The sequence below is a fragment of the Symphalangus syndactylus genome, chromosome 6, assembly GCF_028878055.3.
Source record: "Symphalangus syndactylus isolate Jambi chromosome 6, NHGRI_mSymSyn1-v2.1_pri, whole genome shotgun sequence".
NCBI lineage: Eukaryota > Metazoa > Chordata > Mammalia > Primates > Hylobatidae > Symphalangus > Symphalangus syndactylus.
In genome coordinates this window covers 111,270,220-111,290,474 of record NC_072428.2, presented here as the reverse complement: position 1 = coordinate 111,290,474, position 20,255 = coordinate 111,270,220, and the positions used below count along the sequence as shown (strand labels likewise).

The 20,255-nt window shown below is 38.7% G+C and overlaps 1 protein-coding gene across 2 annotated transcripts; it reads right to left on the bottom strand.

Annotated features, from left to right (window-relative positions):
- Positions 1-1,537: 1,537 nt before the first annotated feature.
- Positions 1,538-19,454, bottom strand: WNT16 (Wnt family member 16). Of its 2 annotated transcripts, none has more exons than XM_055281419.2 (4): positions 19,341-19,454; positions 14,908-15,158; positions 12,764-13,050; positions 1,538-5,858 (listed from the first exon to the last, which is right to left on the bottom strand). In XM_055281419.2, the coding sequence occupies exons 1-4, from the start codon at positions 19,403-19,405 to the stop codon at positions 5,394-5,396; spliced, it is 1,068 nt and encodes a 355-aa protein (XP_055137394.1). In that variant the 5' UTR covers positions 19,406-19,454; the 3' UTR covers positions 1,538-5,393. The 2 variants fall into 2 exon arrangements, with proteins under 2 accessions (XP_055137394.1, XP_055137393.1); XM_055281418.2 differs by lacking the exon at positions 19,341-19,454 and adding an exon at positions 15,342-15,729.
- Between the last annotated feature and the right edge of the window lie 801 nt (positions 19,455-20,255).

Below are 20,255 nucleotides of genomic sequence, written 5' to 3'. Positions count from 1 at the left end.
GGTGGTCACTAAAATGTAGAGGGAAAGGCTTCTTGGCCTCTGGAGTAGAGCTACGCTGATGGTTCTGAATGGCCATCTGACAGGGACAAAGGCAGCCCTCAGCCACCGCCCTTTCTGCCTTTCCAGTTCACACAAATCAGATGCTTTTACTTACTCTGCAAATTATAAAGTCACACATGAAACTTTAGTTTGTGTTGACTTGATTCTCCTTTATTACTTTACAACCACATGGGAGAGGCTGCTTTTGCTAGTACGATTTTGTTTCAAAAGGTTTTAATCTAGCGCAAACCACCTCTAGTGGTTTTCCTTTGGATATGAGTGTAAACCATTACAAATAGTAAATTTTAATCCATCTATTAAAAATAACACCTTATGTAACATTTGGCTGTAAGCACAACAATAAAAAGGATGTAAGTATTTATTTTATGTCACACTAAATTAGTTTGATCTTTACCCCTAGTTATTTTCTTTTGGAATGGTTGTTAGATTCTTGCACAATCCAACTGTAAGCCACATTGCAATCTAAAATAGAAGTCAGCGTAAGTCACTTTGGGCTTAGTAATCAAGAGGCAGTGTATTTTAATTTTATTTCATAGCAAATTCTAAGATCTCAGCTCTCCCATCACTTCGCTCCCTACTTTTCAACCAAGTTTATATAACCAAACCATGAAGAACATCCTGTAACTTTCATTACATTCACAAATCCCCTAAACTCTTTAAATGGCATATGTTTGTAAACACAGTCTGACAGTTCTGATACTGTGAGAAGCACAATAACAATGTGGTGGTTAAGGGCACAGACATTGAAGCCAGTTCATTCTGTGTGACCTTGGGCTGGGAACTTACTGTGTGTCTCAGTTTCCTCAGCTGTAAAACGAAAACCACAATAATGTACCTCCTTTACGAGCTTGTTGTGAAGATTGAATTTTTATATGTATCTCTCTATGTATTTTTTACTTAAACTAATACGGGTATATACTAAGTGCTATGGAAGTATTTCCTAATATTATTTATTCCTTCAAAGTAAATTAGTCCTTTCCTTGTGTATCACTGTGTCCCTTGTCATGCTGTGCCATGTGTCATCATCTTGCCTCCCAAGAAATGTCATGATTTATCACATCTGGTCTATAGTAAAATTTAAATTAATTTTAAAAAGGAGACATCTTAGCCAACTTTCTTTAAGAAGGGCTTGTCTTGAGGAGGTTTCTGGAGATAGGATTCAAATTTTTCTTCCCTCAAATCACCTAAGGTAATCAGTGTTCCAGATCACTACCTGCCTCTAAACAGTGAGTTGAATTTCTCAATCTTTGATGACCTTTGGGAGGTGATGCAAAAAGGATGAGCAACTCACCAAATTGCCTAGAAATAAATATTTTGATGAGAGGCTTTTCTGTTTCCACCTTTTAAACTAAGTACAAACAAATATCATATTAGTACTAACAGTCCTGGAGAAAATTAAAGTGTGTTTTAAAATACTTACTGTGCATATCACATGGTTTTAAAGCTGTCAAAACATAAGGTCACAGCATCTAATGTGTAAAATTAAAATTTTATTGTTATTTTTAATATAATTATCAGTCTCTTAAAATACAAAACAAAATGACTATCATCCAAATTGTGAATAAAGAAATAATGCAGTTGTTTATATTAAAAAGAATTAACGTGTTGTTAATGTTGTGTAAGTACCATTATCAGGAAAATGCCTTAATTATTCAACTTCCTGATCCAGATGTTACAGATAATATCATTTAGTATGTTTTTCTTGACTTCGTTTCAGGATGAATCATTGCCTCTTACCATTGCCTTTATTAGGCAGTTCCAAATTTACAAAGAAGTTGAACTCCTAAATTGAAAAATAATCCACTGGAGCACCTCCCTTCGCCCTTTAACATTATGCAAGGTATTTAAACAAATCAAAGCACTTCGAGCCCACATACATAATCCACAGTGCTCAGGGTTTGCTTTGTCTGTTGTGAGCTCCATATGATACCAAAAGCTGTCTCCTAAACAACTCACTAGAACTAAGACAGAAAATGTCTTTGCTGCCCAGCACCCAGGTACTCCTTACCGGTAACATAACACCCTGGTTTTCCTTTAGGGAAACCACCTCCCTGTCTATTCTCACGCTGTGTAATTTTAGTTCTGGGGAATCCCACTTCCACTTCCAGGGTCATGATGGCCTTAAGATGGATCAATGTACCTATGGCTCACCTAAAACTCCCAATGGTCATGGTGATTTTTTCAGAGAGAGGCACATTTAATCAGTTAGAACCATTGAGACTCAGGAGACCTCTTTGCTGAACCCTCTGAGAAAGAAAAGATTTTCTTTCCATCTGTGTGAGCAAACCAGGAGAGAACCTCTTTCTTGAGGCTGGGACCCCTCTTTCCTTAGAATGAGTGGTAGGTAGGAGAATGTGAGGTCTGGAAGCATGGCAGCCATGTTACTAAGAAAAGTAGAGATCCCGGAGATGCCGGGAGTGGGAGACTTTGGAAGAGGTTGGGACACAGCACTGCATGGACCCTGAAGTAGAAGACTTGGCCAGTAGCCAGCCTAAAGAAATAGAGAGACTTGAGCCCAGGGAACATGGTGTGAGCTTATGGATCAAGCTTCCCCTGAACCAGTCACAGGTTTGGAGGTTTTAGTTACTGAGTCAACATATTTAATGTTTAAATCAGTCTGGGTTGAGTTTTCCGTTACTTGCAACATAAGGGGCCCTAATGAATGCAGGCAATGTGGTTTAGACTAGATAGGAGCTTTTGGGTCCCAGAATTGTGTTCCCAGGAGCACCATGGTGCTTCCTGTACCATGACTGGGAGTGGGATGGAAATGGGCTAAGGGCAGGCTGTCAGCCAATAAGACAGATAGGTGATGGTCAGGCGTGGTAGCTCACGCCTGAAATCCCAACACTTTGGGAGGCCGAGGTGGGTGGATCACTTGAGGTCAAGAGCTTGAGACCAGCCTGGCCAACATGGTGAAACTCCGTCTCTACCAAAAATACAAAAATTAGCTAGTCATGGTGGCACATGCCTGTAATCCCAGCTACTTGGGAGGCTGAAGCGGGAGAATCATTTGAACCCAGAAGGCAGAGGTTGCAGTGAGCCGAGATCGGGCCACTGCACTCTAGCCTGGGCAACAGAGTGAGACTGTCTAAAAAAAAAGGTGAGAAACTTAAGGATGGCTTCCATGGTGATACCAAACGTGAGAAGAAAAGAAGAACCCAAAGACACAGGTTTGGAGTTAGGAGGAGTTTTTGCTTAGGCATCCCAAAGAGAGGTGCCTGAGTCAGCATCACTGTTTTAAAGGAATGGCTGAACAGTAATCAAGTGTTTGTAAATTAGAGGCTGCCTGATTCTCACACTCAGTTGATAAGGTAATTATGAAAGGTTTTCTAATTAATAGAAGAAATTGGTTGTTAATAGACACTACAGTCTTTGTTTTTTAAAAATGGGTGATTATGTTCAAAATAGATTTACTTTGAAAAAATAGGCAGGACAGAGTGTCTATTTTCAGATTATTCTGTTCAAGGAATGCTAAAGACTGGAAAACCACTTTTAAATATGCACTATATTCATATATTTGCCATTTCTGTGTATCTCATTTAGTAAATAATAACTTTGTCAAACTTTACGATCACAGTTAAATGCTTAGTCTTGATTTTAATATTAGACCTGAGACATTTTCCATGGGTTTGCTCGTTTTCAAAAATTGTTTCTCTGCCTCAGTGAATAAAATTAAAGAGAAATAGAATGAAGACTGTGGGGCAGGGAAACATTTCTTTATCTTATTAATAAGAAAATGAATATTTCTCTTTGTCCATTCTGAATTTAAAAAATCTATTTTTTCTATATAATACTGAAATATTTAACAATTCATAAAAAACATAAGCATTTACATTAAAATACATCCTTAAATAGAGCCCTGTAATTTTTACCAGGAACCTTGTGAAATATGATGAATATACATGCATGAATATTAAAACAAGAAAGACCACTTAACATTCAAATAGAAATGCAGCATTACATAAAATATAATAAATATCCAGGATATCAAATCCACAAATTGATCACTATTCTGATTTAGATTCTTTTTTCCAGTTAAGACTTTTACTAATATAATTTATTATAATAACCTTATGATTTAAGCATAACTAATGTGAAAAGAGAATTCAGTTAATCTTACTGCTGAAATAGCACAATTTTTGATATTTTGCAACATATTTTAATCTGTAACATATAAAACTGTCATTTTAGCAAGAAATACACATCCACATAACTAACTGCTAAGTTAAATTCTCTTCAATGTCCAAAAAAACAGTGTTAATAGTATGGAAAAAAAAGAAGCTAATCTTATTTATGAGATAATTTTACTGCCTTAGCTCTTGGGCTTTGTCAATAAATGTTTTAATATAGATCATATAACTTAAGTACTGTATTTACAAAATAGAAACTTTTTAAACAAAATTCTTTACAAAACACTGTCTTTACACATTTAAAGGGTGCTTTTCTTTACAATGTATGAAATTATATTTTTACCTCCACTTTTTACCTCTACTTTTCCCGCATGTTTCAGGATCCTCCCCCCAGTATCTCAGAGGTGGGTTTTTAACAGTTGAAACTGGTCTGTGATAAAAGTATGAATCTAAAGACCAAAGATTGCTATATACTTTATAGAGGTTTTTCCAGATTCTCCCAGTGAAAAGGCACTTAAAATCTAAATCATTCATTATACATTTTACATATTGATTCTTTGTCACTAAACATCTGTAATGATCATTTTTTTAGGGATATTGTATCACTTAAGAAGATTCTTTTTGATTACCTTTCTTTGGAAGTGCATGAAAGAGTAAGTCAGCATCCAATGCTTATGTTAACTTTTCAACATCTTCTATCTACACACAAACAGTATGATTTCTTCAATTAAAATACTGAGAGAATAAATGAGATTCATGTTAATGTCTCCTTATTGCTATAAGAGGTGTCTTTTAAAAATGACTAATGTTCACCCACCATTATTGAGTCCTGTAACTAAGTCCCATATTCAAGGATCTTATCCTGAGTATGGCAGGCCTCCTGGTATAAGGGATCTTTCCTGTTATTTCTTCCTTAGGAAACAGATTATCTTCCTTGTATGTCAACATATATTCCCCAAATCAGCAAAGGGTGAATATAAACCTTTTCAACATTAGAATCCTAAGAAATCCACATGACCGATGGGTTGATCAGATAAAGGAAAATATGTCGATCAGGTAAGGGAAACTCTCAGAGAGGTCCAAGGTTCTAGGGATTCCACTGCAAGAGTCAATTTTACTAGCGCTGGACAGGGAGGGGCACCTCTCTGGTTGCAATGCCATTGTATATTGCTGAGGCATCTTGCCCAAGGCTGGATGGAGTGGTTACTTGCAAGTATGGACATCAGTCATGCTTTCACACCTCCTGCAACGGACATAGCAGCACCAGATGAACTTACACTCACACCTCTCCACGTGCCTGACCACGTGGGTGTTGTAACCTCGGCCACAGCAGAGGAGGTTGCAGCCATCTGCACCCTCTGATGTACGGTTGCATTCTCTGCCTTGTGTCCCTGGGATTCCCAGTTTCTTATCTTCTACACAGTAGTTGGGAGACTTATTAACATAAAGCAGATCATCCTTGTGGATTGGTATTTTCCTCTGATCTTTTTCTCTCCTGCGCATTTTCCTCTTTATTTTTTCTGATATCTGGATACTGTTTTCGTATTTATCCTTCAACAAATGACCAATCTTTTCAAAAGAAGACATGGTTTTCCAGCATGTTTTCACAGCACAGGAGCCGGAAACTCCGTGGCAGCGGCAGTCTACTGACATCAACTTGGCGACAGCCTGAAACCAACAGTAATTGTGTTCGACTGTCAATCATAAAGTGTTTTACTCAACAACAGAAGCACAGTTAATCTAATCACTTAACTTTTTGGGTCTATTTCCTCTTGAATAAAAATGATGGTTTTGAACATAAATGATCTTTAAAATTGCGTAGGCTTCAAATGTTTTGTCCTTTGGTTTTTGTCCCAAATGTCTTGTCCAAATTTCTTGACCCTTCAGAGCAAACCTTTCTAAGCTGTACTTAAAGTAGTGGACCAGACTAATATTATTGGAGATTATCTGCAATAACAAAAGGAAATTACTTCTATTTCTAATCCCTGGTCTAATTTTGAACGTGGTAGGATGTTCATGCATGCCTGTATGTTCCTGATACCATTCAACACCTCATTACTCAGAATACAGCTGAGGGACCAGCAACACCAGCATCACTTGTGAGATATGCAGACTCTCAGGCCCCACTCCAGACCTACAGAACCAAAAGCTGCATTTTAACAAGATTGTCATTAAAATTTGGGAAGCACTGGGAGAGAAGTTACCCTCAACTCTCATGGTGCAAGAAACATCATGGAACTTTACAAATAACCAATGCTCAAACCTCTCAGATTATGATTTCACTGGTCGGGCAGGGGGTGGCATGTCCAGGCCATGGTACTTTCACAAAGCCGCTGAGATTATTTTAATGAGCATCCATGGATGAGACCTATTGATTCAATTGAGAGTTCTCAAGTTTGATCACTATAAAAGTCAGTCACATACAAAGGGAGGGCTGGAGGTGGTGAACTATGCTATCCCCTGGTTCTAGGCCACATGAGAAACTATGACAAATCTGGTTGAGTTGGTCAAAAGGAGAAGGGGCTACAGTATGGTGGCTCCCCCCCAGCAAATTCTCCTTTTCTGGAAAATTAATTCAAAACACATGCCCTATCCTTGATGAACCAGTAGCACTATCCTAGCATGGAAAATACAAAGGGGATAATGTTTATGTAATTTTCTGAATTCTAAGTGCTAAGTTCAGTTTAAACAGACTAAGAAGTTAAATGAAACTACATATATTTGTAATAGTCCACTGCCTGACACACACTAAGGTCTAAATAAAAGCCCCTTTCTCTGAAAAAGAAGATATAGAATTGAGATAAACATTTCCAGTAAGGTTAAGAGTACAAAAACAATATAGAGATTTCAAAAGTTTAGGGCTCTAGTCTCTTACATACCAAGCTAGCCAGCATAGCTTCCTTCAATCCCCAGACGATGGCAGAACAGATTAATAAATCCTCAGGGCTAGCTTTGGAGTTGACGTTCTGTCAACATGCTGGGTAAAATGAAAGATGGATCTATCCATTCAATAACTTAGAAATTATGTGTGTAATCTCACCGAAGAAAGGAAAAACCTCACAGTTTAAATTCCACTTACAATTCTTATCAAAACAATAAAATGACAGGGGTCTACACTTTGCTATTTTGTACCAAACCTGACATTGACACGTTTGCAGAATGTTATGTTTTCAAACAAATTTTTAAAATGTCTGAACTATCTAATGAGACAACATTACAAACAAATAATAACATTTGCAACCTTAAACAAGAGCGTATGGTATTGATTTATGCAATGCTTGATATTTCTTAGTAGTGCATATGGCACGTAGGCTTTTCCTGAATTCACAAAACTAAGAAACTAGTAGATGTATCTATTTCTTCTTAACCCAGGGCAAAAAGTGTCCTGCGATTTTATGACAGCAATTTATAAAGTATGTCACAGAGGCTTATTTCTTTAAGTTTATGGCATTTCATATTCACAAAACCCTCAATTCTTTAAAACATTTCCGGGCAAATAAATGTTCAAATAAATGCGATCTGCCTACCTTTGTTCAAATTTTAAGCTCCCAAAGGTTACGAGAAAAAGCTCTATCAGTGCTGGGTAATAACAAAACATAATTGTCCAAAGAACGCTAAAAACATAACAATGTATGTTTCCATGTTTAAGCTGATCAGCCTTCTTTACAATCATCACTTAGTGATTTAAAGCTGTTTCTCCCCTGGATCATGACTGAGGAGCCGACTTTTTCTTTTATTAGCCACTTCAGACATCATGTAAGATGTTGCCAATTTGCACAGCATGAGGGACAAAGTAGATGCTCATCAAATACTTATTGAATAATTGGTCCAGCTCACTTGAACAGTTTTATCTCATCTCCTGTTGGTAAACTGAATCAAGAGGGAGTAATAAAAAACACCTTCTTAAACACGTGTCTCTGCTAAGAGGTTAATGGTATTGTTTGAGCCAGCTGGGCTCTCTCTCTCAATTCCTCAGCTTTAGCCCCGTCCGCAATAGTGTTATTCTACAAAAGTTACGCACTACATCACGATGAAGGGTAAAAAGAGAGACTGATTTTCAAATTCAATTACATCACCTGCTGAATTTGTGTGGAAATTATAGAAAGATTTCCCTCCTAGAAAATTAGCGCTTTTGAATACATACATGGAATTTATCATTTTTCAGTGATGACAATTTAGAGTTTTATTCTATTACCTTTGAATTATGTGTCCCCAACAATAAACATAATAAAGTAAATAATATCTTTATTATATGTGATATATATCATTTTTGTATCCTCAAACATCTATAGAGGTATATACATATTCTTAGAATATCTATGGGTATATCTATCTATATATATACACATATATGTGTATTCTAGGACAGAAAGAGAAATGAACTTCAAGGAAGAAATATCAATAACCTGACCTGGAATTTAAAAGATTGTACCCCCATAATACTCCAAGGAAAGAACTTGGACAACCTGGAATTAGAATAAAGCAATGTCATCACCACTCAGGACTGATGAAATGCAAAATTCAAGGACAGGTAAACACACATACACACATACACAAAGTTTAATTCTACAGAATTAGAATTCTGCTTCTCAGAGCACACTTTAATAAATATTTTACCTGATTTAGTTTTAGCGAAAGAAATTTGTCGCACATAGTAGCTGGTTAATAAGCTAGTCAATTTACAGAAAAATAAAGTCTGGTTAAGACGTTCGTCTTACATGAGGAAAGCTGGTGATAAATAATATAAGGTATTTATATGCAGCAGGATAATTTTAGTGGAATAGGGAAAAATAAAAGTGGAAAATGCAAGTATATTTAAGGAAATTGCATGAACACTCCCCCAAAAAGTATATTCTGGAGATTTTCCTCCAGGATTCCTAATTAATGTTAAATAGCCATTCTGAATTACAGCAATATCACCATCATTTTCTGCTAACAGGAACATAAGAGAATAGCAAAGGAATGAGTGCTGTGTGGTTATGAGAAAATTCCTTTCTCTACTCTAGTTGAGTAGTTAAGGTTTATAACGATATTAACAGAGGAATGTTTTGTTAACTATTGCAAACAGATGTGCACATTTTGGTGGAGTATTTTTAAACTATGGCAGAGCAATCAGAAGGGTAGCATTTAATCTACTGGATTCCTTGTGTAAATTTTGGTTTGATAAATTTCTAATGAAGTGAAATAGGAAAGATGCATCATTAATACTTGATGTAAACATAGAAACCACTTGAGAAGTGGTTTAAGAACTGATTGGTTCCACAATTTTGACTCAGAGGTAATGTGGCAGTTGGTGATTGTTTTTCAGTAAATTACTTTGTCCGAATTTTATAAAAATGGCCAGAAAATTGTTGTGGAACGTTTTGTGACTAACATTTCATTTTCTCAACTATCAGATGATCTAAGTTTTTATAAAAACTGCGACATGAGGTTGGATGGGTGTACGTAGGATTCCTGTTCCTCTGACCCACTTTGTCTCCTTCTGTCCAAAAATATATTCGAATCTACTGAAAAGCAAAACACTATGTGTTGTTCAACTACTTATAAATATTCTTGGAATAGGTCAATGAAAATTTGGGATTGAGCCCTTCCCACTTTGTTGAGTTACTCATCATAAAACAAATTATGGGGTAGGGAAACTTAAAAGTTTATGAGGTGGACATGGGAAGAATGGAAATATTTTAAGCACACCAAAAGAAATACCCATAAATATTCCAAGTCACATTATTCCCAGAAGTTCTGCCCCTGGAAGACATCACATCATTCTGTTAGCCAATCATCATTCGGCAACATTATTCTTGGAGTCATAACTTTAGGAATGGTGTCAGAAACCAAGTGGGAATCAGAGTATTTAAGGTTAGCGGTTAGAAAATCATCTATCCTGCTCACAGTACTACTAAGCGCCAGTACCCACATTTCTCTGAATGCTTTCCTACATTTTGAGTTTGTGATTTTGAGGCTGAGAAAATCAACTCAATTGAATACAGACCTGGATTTTACTCAGAAGAATATGCCTATTAGATTAAAATCCTAATTGCCAATGTTGAAAAAATTGAGTTGATTGCTTGTCCATGTTAGATAATAACCAGGAAACCTCTTTTATGGTGTTTTTTTTTTTTTTTTTTTTTTTTTTTTTTTTTTTTTGCCACCAACAGAAAGAAAAATACAAAACTATGTTGAATTATGACACCTCAAGAGAAAATAAAAACAACAACAAAAACACCAGCATAGTACCTACCAAATAACCAGAAAATGTTTTCTAATATTTTAAGATTTCATCTAAATGTGAAACAATATGAACCAAAAATGAACAATGTGAAAAAAATGATTCAGGAGAGAAAACTCAGAGATTTACACAAAATGTGCATATATGCATAAATTGAATTGTTTTCAAGCTAATTAGAATAACAGCAAGAACCTAGGTAATGTTAGGAAATTATTTTTTGCCAACAAAAATGGATTTAAATTAATGGTGAATAGGAAGTATGTTTTTAATAAAATCAGAATATAAATAATAGTTTAAGATTAACATTAACAGTTATAGAGAGGAATATTACTACCTAATTTGAAAAACACACAATATAAAATAAAACCAAATAGCTGCCGAATGTTATTAATAAAAACATATTTTAGAATGCTTTGGGGTTTTTTGTAAGTCCCAAGATTATTTTATTTAAGAGAATCAATCATAGCATGAGTTTTTGTGTTCTGAGTTTTTAGTTTATTAAAAATCTCTACCAAATTTACTTAAAGAATGGCTAAAGAAGATTTAAGGTCTGTTGATAACAAACACTCATTTATTTGTTGTCTTGTTTTAAAAATGTATTAATTTGAATAATCTTATCTCTAGGTTTAACTCCAGAGTTTTAAGAACAGATGCTAATTACGTTTAACCTTTTTAAAATTAATATGCTAGAAATAATAAAAATTCCCTTACTGGATAATATTTAAATTGAAGCAACATCTCACTCATTTATTTTTTTAAATGTAAAGCCTTAAGAGATGTGCGTAACTATGGTGCTGGGCAAGAGTTATTCCAGTGAAATAAAATAACTTTTACAATTTTATAAACAAAAATACGAAAAGCTTACATAGCTATTTACTGACATTCTTACTTTCTATTTTGCTATTTTGAATTAAATATTTAAATTGAATTAAAATTCAAATTTGAATTTGAAGTGTTACAGTGATATATTTACTGACTTTTCTGTTTTTGTATTTTAAATGGACTAAGTAAAGAAAACTGGAGGTAACTTGTAACTATTCTAAATGGGTTCCATTTATTCACTTTCCAAAAATGGAAAACAAATGCAACATATACTTTTAAGATTCCTAAGAGACATTGCAACTTGTTTTATTTATTTCAGAAGAATGTGGCAGATTGCAATGATTACTTTGGGACCTTTATAAGTTATTGAATATTTACAAGAATATATGATATGTGCTAATATTCCTGTCCTGAAAAAGTTTATTACAACATAGAAAATATATATTCATATAAAAGATTTAGACTTTTTAGAAAAGTCACTATGAATTGCCAACTAAGTCAACAATGTTGTAGAATTCAAACTTTATTGTGTCAATATTCACTAACGTGAATACGTAAAAGTCAAATTTAGCTACAAGAATGATGCATTTTAAGAAAACAGTATAAAAATGTAGAATTCATAAAAGTCGTTAATTACCTAGCAGTTCTTCAAATATACCTCCTCTGTATCTTTAAGATACTGATATTTTAAAATATCTATAGATTTAATATATCTATAGCTTCTTTATGCTTAGGAGTATTTACGAATTTTAAAAATTAACCTACATTGCTTTATAATAAAATAACTATTTCCCTTAAAAAACTTTCCTTTACAAAAAGTATTAGTTAAGGGTACGTATTCCCTAAGAATGTTTGCTAAAAAAAGGTAAGTACAAAACTGACAACATGTTTAGGAGCCACTGCCCACTAAAAAGTAGATTTAAAAAAATATAATAAAAATTCAAATTGGGGGAAATGAAATTTGACTCAGTCCTATTAGAAAGGCATATACTGTAGACCCTATTCTGGCTCCACGACTAAGGGGGTAGAACCAATGAACCCTACAGGCATTGTGTATCTATTATATTATAGTTAAAGTTTTAGATATACACAGTATACAACCATAAACACATCCTATAACACGGTTTAACTCATATCAGTTAGAGAACCAAAATTGTGGTTAGTACGTATTCATGAAAGAGTATATATATATGTGTATAATACACGTTTGTAATATACGTGCAAATGTGTATATATATATACACACACACACATATATTCATTCTAATCAAAGCCTCCTATTCATCCTCTTACCAGAGAAGGAATTTTTCAATTGCTTACCATGGATACTTTAACGCATGAATATTTAGAAAGGATAATTTTCTATTGCTGTAGTCTTTTAAAAACAATATTAATTTTCAGGATCCCACTTGAGGGCTGCCAGTGTTTGTTTTTTAAGTCATTTTGACAGTTTCATCCAGATCTGTAATCCTAGTTATTTACCTAGCGGCACTGGATTTTGATTATTCCATTTTCTAATACATACCTGCCTTCCAGCTTCATTGTTATGTAGGTTCATCGCTAATAGTACTTTGTTTTCTTTGCCCGTGGTGTTTCCGATGGGGAAATCTAGGAACTTTCTGCTGAACCACATGCCATACTGGACATCATCGGAGCAGCCCCCCCAGTGCCAGCCTTCACTTGCTGAGCCGCCGTTCTGCAAGGTGGTGTCACAGGAACACTCTGTCATGTTGCCTGCGCTGCATGACCTGGTCACAGAATGCACCAGGCCTGCAGCCATCACAGCGTAAATAAATGCTGTCTCTTTGGTGCCTAGAAAAAATATAAATTGCTAAATTAGAGACCCAGGCAACTTCTGTTTATGTTCAGAAGAAAGCCTCCTACTCATCATCTGACTGGACAAGTAATTTTTCAGTTGCTCACAATGGATGTGTTAACGAGTACATATTTAGAAAGGAAGATTTGCTCTTGTTCTAGTCTCTTAAAAAGCAACATTAATTTTCAGTATTCCACTTGAAGAGATTGTCATATACTGTATGGTCATACATTTTCCCTTTACCTTAAAATCATCTGTTTACTTTTTAAATTTGAAATGTATGTTTGCATCCAGTTCAGTGCACAGTTGACAGTCATAGCTCAGTAATACAAGCTGAATTAAAAATTCTTTGCATAGATACTGTAAACGGTAATACAACACCCAAAGAAAACTAGATTACTTTTCTTTTTAAATTTAAAATGTGCTCTCACAGAACACAAGCTGAACATTTTGGTGTGACTTTTGTTTGCATGAATAATACGTGTCAGAATGAAAATTAAAATTAAGGAAAGACCAAAGCAATTAGTAAACGGTACCGTATACTTTCACATTAAAGATTAATCTCGCATTAGCATGAAACAGTTAAACATTTCATATAGTATTAGCTAGTCCTCTTACAGTCTTAAAGGCAATGAAAGGTAAGATAATTAAAATGTCACTAGCAAAAACAAAATTCTATTAAAAATATTGAATATTGAAAATTATGCATTTAGCACACCTGCAGTAGAGTTTGAGCTAAAATCTTTGAAAATTAAAGTCCATTAAAACATTAATAACGTGGACTAGAAGGGAATCAGCAGGCGACTTTTGTTTTTTCTTTCCAGATGTTTAGTTTGGAGTAGAAAGAGTTTCATGCCCGCTGTCCAATAAACCTTTTCAACAGCTGATGCATTTCAGCAACTGTGAAAAACACATCTATTTTCTTTTTCTTTCTGTCTCTCTTTTTTTTTTCTCTCTCTCTCTACGGGGACCAGGACTCCTTCGGAAGGGCGTGCCGGCCAAAACGCCGCGGGGGAGGTGCGCGACTAGGCGGGGGTGCGCGCAGGGACTGCGTGGAGAAGGGTCAAAGGCGGAGGGGGAACGGAAATGAACATGAAAAACGACAGCGCATCTTTCAGCGCCCCAGTCCTAACATTCTTTGGATCTGTTGATATTCCAGGAACAATCCTGGCTCCCTGTACCTTTATCCTTACCAAGTCACTACGCACGTGGAAGTTGAACTTTGTTTTCCTGCAGCTTCCCGCGATGCGGGAGTGCGCCGAGGAGGGAAGAGATAGAAAAGCCAAAGAAACGAGGAGCGCACAAGTGGTCCTGCTCAGGTTAGCCTCAGGTTGGGTGGTCGCGGACAGTCGCTTTAAAAATCACCATTATTCTGTCGACTCAGTGCTCCTAGGAGCCAACAAAGGTGGGGCTTCGCTGCAATTAGCCACTTGTCCAGGGCTTGGTGCGCAGCGGAGTTGGTTAAATCAAAGCAGATGCGGCAGCCGCATTCCCCGCTGCCGACATCATGTTTCTCCAGCTGGTCACCCACGTAGGGGGGCGCTACGGGGTCCGAGGGCGTCGGCGGAGTAGGACAATTAGAGTTTTTTTTCCAACTCTGGCGGGGCACCGCAGGAAAGAGGAACAGCTCCAGCCCTAGCGCTCCGCTCTGGACCTGGGGAGTCACTTCCCTCCAGGCTCGCACCTGCTCCTCAGGTCTGGCCTCTGTAGCTCTCAATCCCCGTGCACCAAAGAGCCTCTTTTGGAACTTTGAGGGCCACAGGACCACGTAGCACTGTTTACATAATTTGGAGGAATGGTGGAGGAGTTGTCGCCTTCCGTCCCCCACCAACCCCTAATATCCCAGGACTCACCGCTGCTCAGCTCGTAGCCAAAGAGGGGGCTGGCGCCCATCGGGGCCGTGGTGGCGGCGGCGGTGATCATGCAGTTCCATCTCTCGTGTCTGAACTGGCTCCTGCACTCCTGAATGCCCAGCCGGGCGCCCTCTCGGATGCTCGGCAGCAGGTACGGTTTTCTCTTGCACAGCTCCTTCTGGCGGCTGTTCAGCGGCAAATTGGCGCAGCCCAGCTTCTCTGGAACCCCGAAGGAGGCAATGCCCAACCACCTGTAAGACACGGCAGCCCGTAGCTTAAGCCGCTCCCCAATTCCAGATGTTTTGTTTTCCGAAAAATTAGGTCACTCATCCGAGGGTCCCCGCCCTTCTTCCCCAGCCTCAGTTGAAAGTTCCCGAGGATTGGGCACCCCTTTTGCCACCTACCCGATGCGTCCCTGCCACCTCCATACTCACATCCAGTTTCCTTGGGCTCCGTAGGGGAACAGCACGAGCAGGGCTGCCCACAGCGCGCACAGGCGGGCCAGTCCCAGGAGCGCCGCCCTGTCCATGGCCCCCGCATGGAGTCCCCCAGCCCAGCCGCTCCTGTTTTGCACCCCCTCCCCAGAGGCCCTTCGGGCCGCAGGTCAGTTGTACAGCACCAAGTTATCCCTCGCCCTCTTCCTCCTTGCATACAACATTAAAAGGCCAGCCGTGATAGGGACTCTCAGCAGCTTCCCCCTCGTTTGCAGGGAGCTGTAGGAGAGGTGGAGAGAGCAGCTTGGGGATCTCCTCCTGCGCAGAGGTGGAGATGTGCAGGAGATGCGGGAGCGCTCCTCGCATTCCTAGGTGAGAAACTTCTGTTGATGTATCCGCGTCTCCATCGCCCCCGGCCTCTCCTCCCATCTCCTCCCCCTGGCCGCGCCTGGAGCCTGATTGGCTGAGCAGCGGCCCCGCATCTCATCATCTCGGGACCTCAGGCTCTCATTGGTGGAGAGCGGCTCCGCGGGGGGCGCTCCCGGCCCTGGCCTCAGGGACAGCGTGTCCAGACCTGGGTGTGTCATGACCTTTCCTGCTGTCACAGTCTCCTTAGAGCGGGTCGTTGTGGGGTTGATTCAACCCGAAGACTTACAGGACGCTCTGTCTTAGCAACCTTGGGGGAAAGCGTGGGTTTGATGAGTCCCACCCATCCCACCAACATCTGGGTTACCCTCTGGGTGTAGTGTCTGGAAAATGTCACTGACCTTTTTTTCTTCTCCTTCACCTCACAGGAGAATAATTTTTTTGAGTCAGAGTTGGTACCAAACAAATTGACCTTCCAGTCCCCTGCTTGAGGTCCCACTGTCAGGAGACTTTAGAGTGGGTGAAGCGCTGTCAGGCTTACAATCACTGTCATTTATGTATGCGTTTATTTTGAGCGAAAGAGAAGATTCCAGTCTAGCATCTTATCTGCCATATTTCAATCGTGCTCTGATTTCCTTTTCCCTGTTTGTCTTATTTCCTGCAGTCCCTGAGAACGCTGTAAGTCCCCTGCAGAAGATGGGGACAAAGAAAGTGAGAGGTTTCTGGAGAGTTCTAGAGTACATGAGAGATGTGCTCTGACCTTTTTCTCCAGTCCTACCTTACGATTCTCATGGTGAGAGGGTCCCTGCCCTTCTCCCCCAACCTCAGTTGAAAGTCCCCTAGGATTGGGCACCCCTTTGCCACCTACCTGATGTGTCCCTGTAGGGCAGGACAACACAAGGAAGACACATTTTTTAAAACGTACTTATTAAATACCTGCTGTGTGCCTAGTCCTGTGGGAATTTATAAAGAAAAGATCTCCTCCCACAACTGTGCAAATAAACCATACACAAGTGTAAAAGAACATAAGTTTAGCTGATCAGTAAGAGAGATTAAAGAATCTAGCAAGGTACTCCCTGGAGCCAAAGATAGTTCAGAAGCAGAAAGTGTTCCAGTTACTGGCAGATTTGGAAGGTTAGTTAATCAGTGTTTTGTAGGATGGAAGGTCTCCGAGAGTTATCTGAAGGCAAGTGCAAGGTGTTTAGCTGTGGTATTGGAAAAGCCTGCCTCACATAATTAGACATAAGAAATGTTTCTAAGAAGCATTATCTGTCGTTAGAGATCTTTTGAAGTGTTAATACATTCCCATGGTGGATGTATCAGCTCAGTGGATGCCCAAAGCCAAAATTACTTAAATAAAGGATTTGGAGCCAGGTGCAGTGGCTCACACCTGTAATTCCAGCACTTTTGGAGGCCAAGGTGGTCAGATCACCTGAGGTCAGGAGTTCAAGACCAGCATGGCCAACAGGGTGAAACCCTACCCTACTAAAAATACAAAATTAGTTGGGCGTGGTGGTGCACGCCTGTAATCCCAGCTACTCAGGAGGCTAAGACAGGAGAATTGCTTGAACCCAGGAGGTGGAGGTTGCAGTGAGCTGAGATGGCACCACTGCACTCCAGCCTATGGCACAGAGTGAGACCCCGACTCAAAAAAAAAAAAAAAAAAAAAGGATTTGATAACATTAGCTGCTTATCTCCTATATCAATCAGCCTAGAGCAATAAAAGCTCACTGAAATTTTCATCCTATCCCATTCACTCCCTTATCCAACCAATGTTTATTGGGTGTACACTATGTACCAGGTTCTAAAGCCACATTTTAAAGAGTCAAGGAGTCAAGTTGATGATAGGATGTAGATACTGATCCAGAAATATTTTGGCTAAAGGCTAGCAGCCTCTCTGAAAGTCAGAGCCTTCATCCACGCTCACTTTATTCTGTGAGCTTCTCCAAGAGGGACCATGGCGGATTCATTGCTGTACCCCTGCCATTGGGCCTAGTACATGAGATCCTGTTTTTGAACAAAATGTATTGAGTGGATTAACAATGAGGAACATCCTGAGTGGATATGTAAGAGGCATAAATGCTGGAACTACAGTATTTACTTCATTTCAAGGGGAATTGGAAGTGGGGAGGCAATCTTGGCTTTGGGGGTGCTGGACAATATCCATACCTTAGGCTGATTTTAGGGCCAACAGTGGTAGATGCTTTAAAGAGGTGTTTTTTTAAAAATCAAAAATATATATTGAGTCTCCGTTATGGGTTAGAAACTGGGGATAGCACTTACTCAAATGATTGTGGAATTCACAGTCTACTTGGCAAGACAGACAAGGGAGCTATATGTGCAATAAATGTATGAAGTAGAGCGTGCTATGAACACACAAAGGAAGATTACTTATTTCAGTCTTGGGGATCAGAGTGGGGAGGAGACACTTGAACGTTACCTTCATTATTATTCCGGGGATCTAGCACCATCTAGACATCCAGATAAAGCCTTTGGGGTGCACTCAGAGGGTATTCTGTCCTTGGAGTCGGAGACCACTGTGTCAAACATTTTCAAACACAAGACACCATTTTAGGGCCTAAGTGGTCTTGCATCTCTTCTGTATGGGCTAGAGCCTTAGGGATCATTCTGTCCATATCTCCAAAGCAAAGGAGACATATTTCTAGGAGCTGACCCAGCTGAAGATGCAGACTTTTCATTCAGTGAACAGACATTTGAATGGTAATTTTGTTCTAGGCATTGTGAACTTTCATGTTCTGAGAGCTGCCATACACCCCCAAATCCCTCTTACTGTCTTTATTTGTCTCTCTGTCTCTGTCTCATTCTCCATCTTTCTCTATACAAAATTGATACTCACTTTACAGATGAGGAAATTAATTTGGGGAGATTAAGAAACTTCCTCGAGGTTACTCAAAAACAATCAACCTTTAGAGGCCCCTCCTTTTTTTTTTTTTTTTTTTTTTTTTGAGATTAGGTATCATTCTATTACCCAGGCTGGAGTGCAGTGGCTCTATCATGGCTCACTGCAGCCTCAACTCCCAGGAACAAGCAATCCTCACCCTCACCCTCCTGAGTAGCTGGGACTACAAGTGTGCACCATTATATTCAGCTGCATTTTTTATTTTGTGTAGAGACAGGGGTCTCACTATGTTGCCCAGACTGGTCTCAAATTCCTGGCTCAAACAATCTTCCTGCCTCAGCCTCCCAAAGTGCTGGGATTATAGGCATGATCCATGGCAACTGGCCAAGACCCTGTTTTTTTCACTACAACATACTTCTGCATACCTAATTCAAAACATATATATATATATATAAATATATATATAGTGTGTGTGTGTATATATATAGTGTGTATCTATATATAGTGTGTATATATATATAGTGTGTGTGTGTGTATAGAGAGAGATATGTTAGGTGTTTTATATATATATATATGCAAATGTATGTATATATATATGTATATGTAAATTTTTTTTTTCCAGATCAAATCCCCAAATCTTAAAACTCAGATTACCGGGTCTTTGGACCAAAATTTTTTACTGCTGTTTGTGGTTCCTTACATCACAGTTCACAGATCTCTCCACTGAAACATTGAAAAAGTTGTTTTGTTCTCCGAAAATAAACAAAACTCACCATAGGGAGGTCTTTTGAGAAGCCCCTGTGAAGAGGGTCTCCCTGAGGCAAGTGGTGAGCTGCATGGGTGCTTTTCCATCTTTCTGGCTTTGCCCTCTGTGGTTTTTGCAGGCTGAGAGGGGCAGTGGAAAGAACACTGGGTTGGGTTGGGTAACCGGGGCTCCTGTCAGCACGTGATGATCATAGACTACTCATTTCAACTTTGAGTCTCAGTTTTTTCATTTGTAAAATTATCAAAAAGTTTTTTCAGATCTGAATCTCTTACTGGAGCTACCATAGGGCTAGAGGGAGGAGAGTGGTACGTGTGTGCGCGCGCGCGCGAGTGCGTGCACATGGTGGGGAGGGGGAAACTGCATTTGCTGGGGGGCTGCAGGAGGAGGAAACCTTAGCCATTGACAGGAACTTGTCTACCTGAAAGATGGTTCAGTCCCCAAGGTGGCATAAGCCAGGGTCTTTTTGGCCCCCATCTTGTATTAATATCTCCAGCTTCACTTTTGCTTCTGGATTTCAAGGAAAATGAATCTATTTTAATTGCAGAAGTCATTTAAAATGGTTGAATTTTAAAATATAATGTTGTCAGATCATATGAAATTTTATTTGGGGAATATAAGAAGTTACAGATATTTTATCCTGGCATATGAGAGTGAGGAGCTCTTTCATAATCGAATTTATGTCTATTAATATAAAGCATTCAACTCTACTCTCATTGGAGGGGATTACGCTATTTAGACTTGATGAATGAAGTAAAAGATAGATCAATTCCAAACATGTATACAACTGCACATTTCAAATTATTTCTTTCTTTCTCAGCAAGCAGGAGCTTCATTTCCTATTTATTATACTTTGATTGAAGAGAGGACAAAATATTCACTGAGCGGTAGAATGTGAGACCTAAGGTTTACTGTACTGTATAAA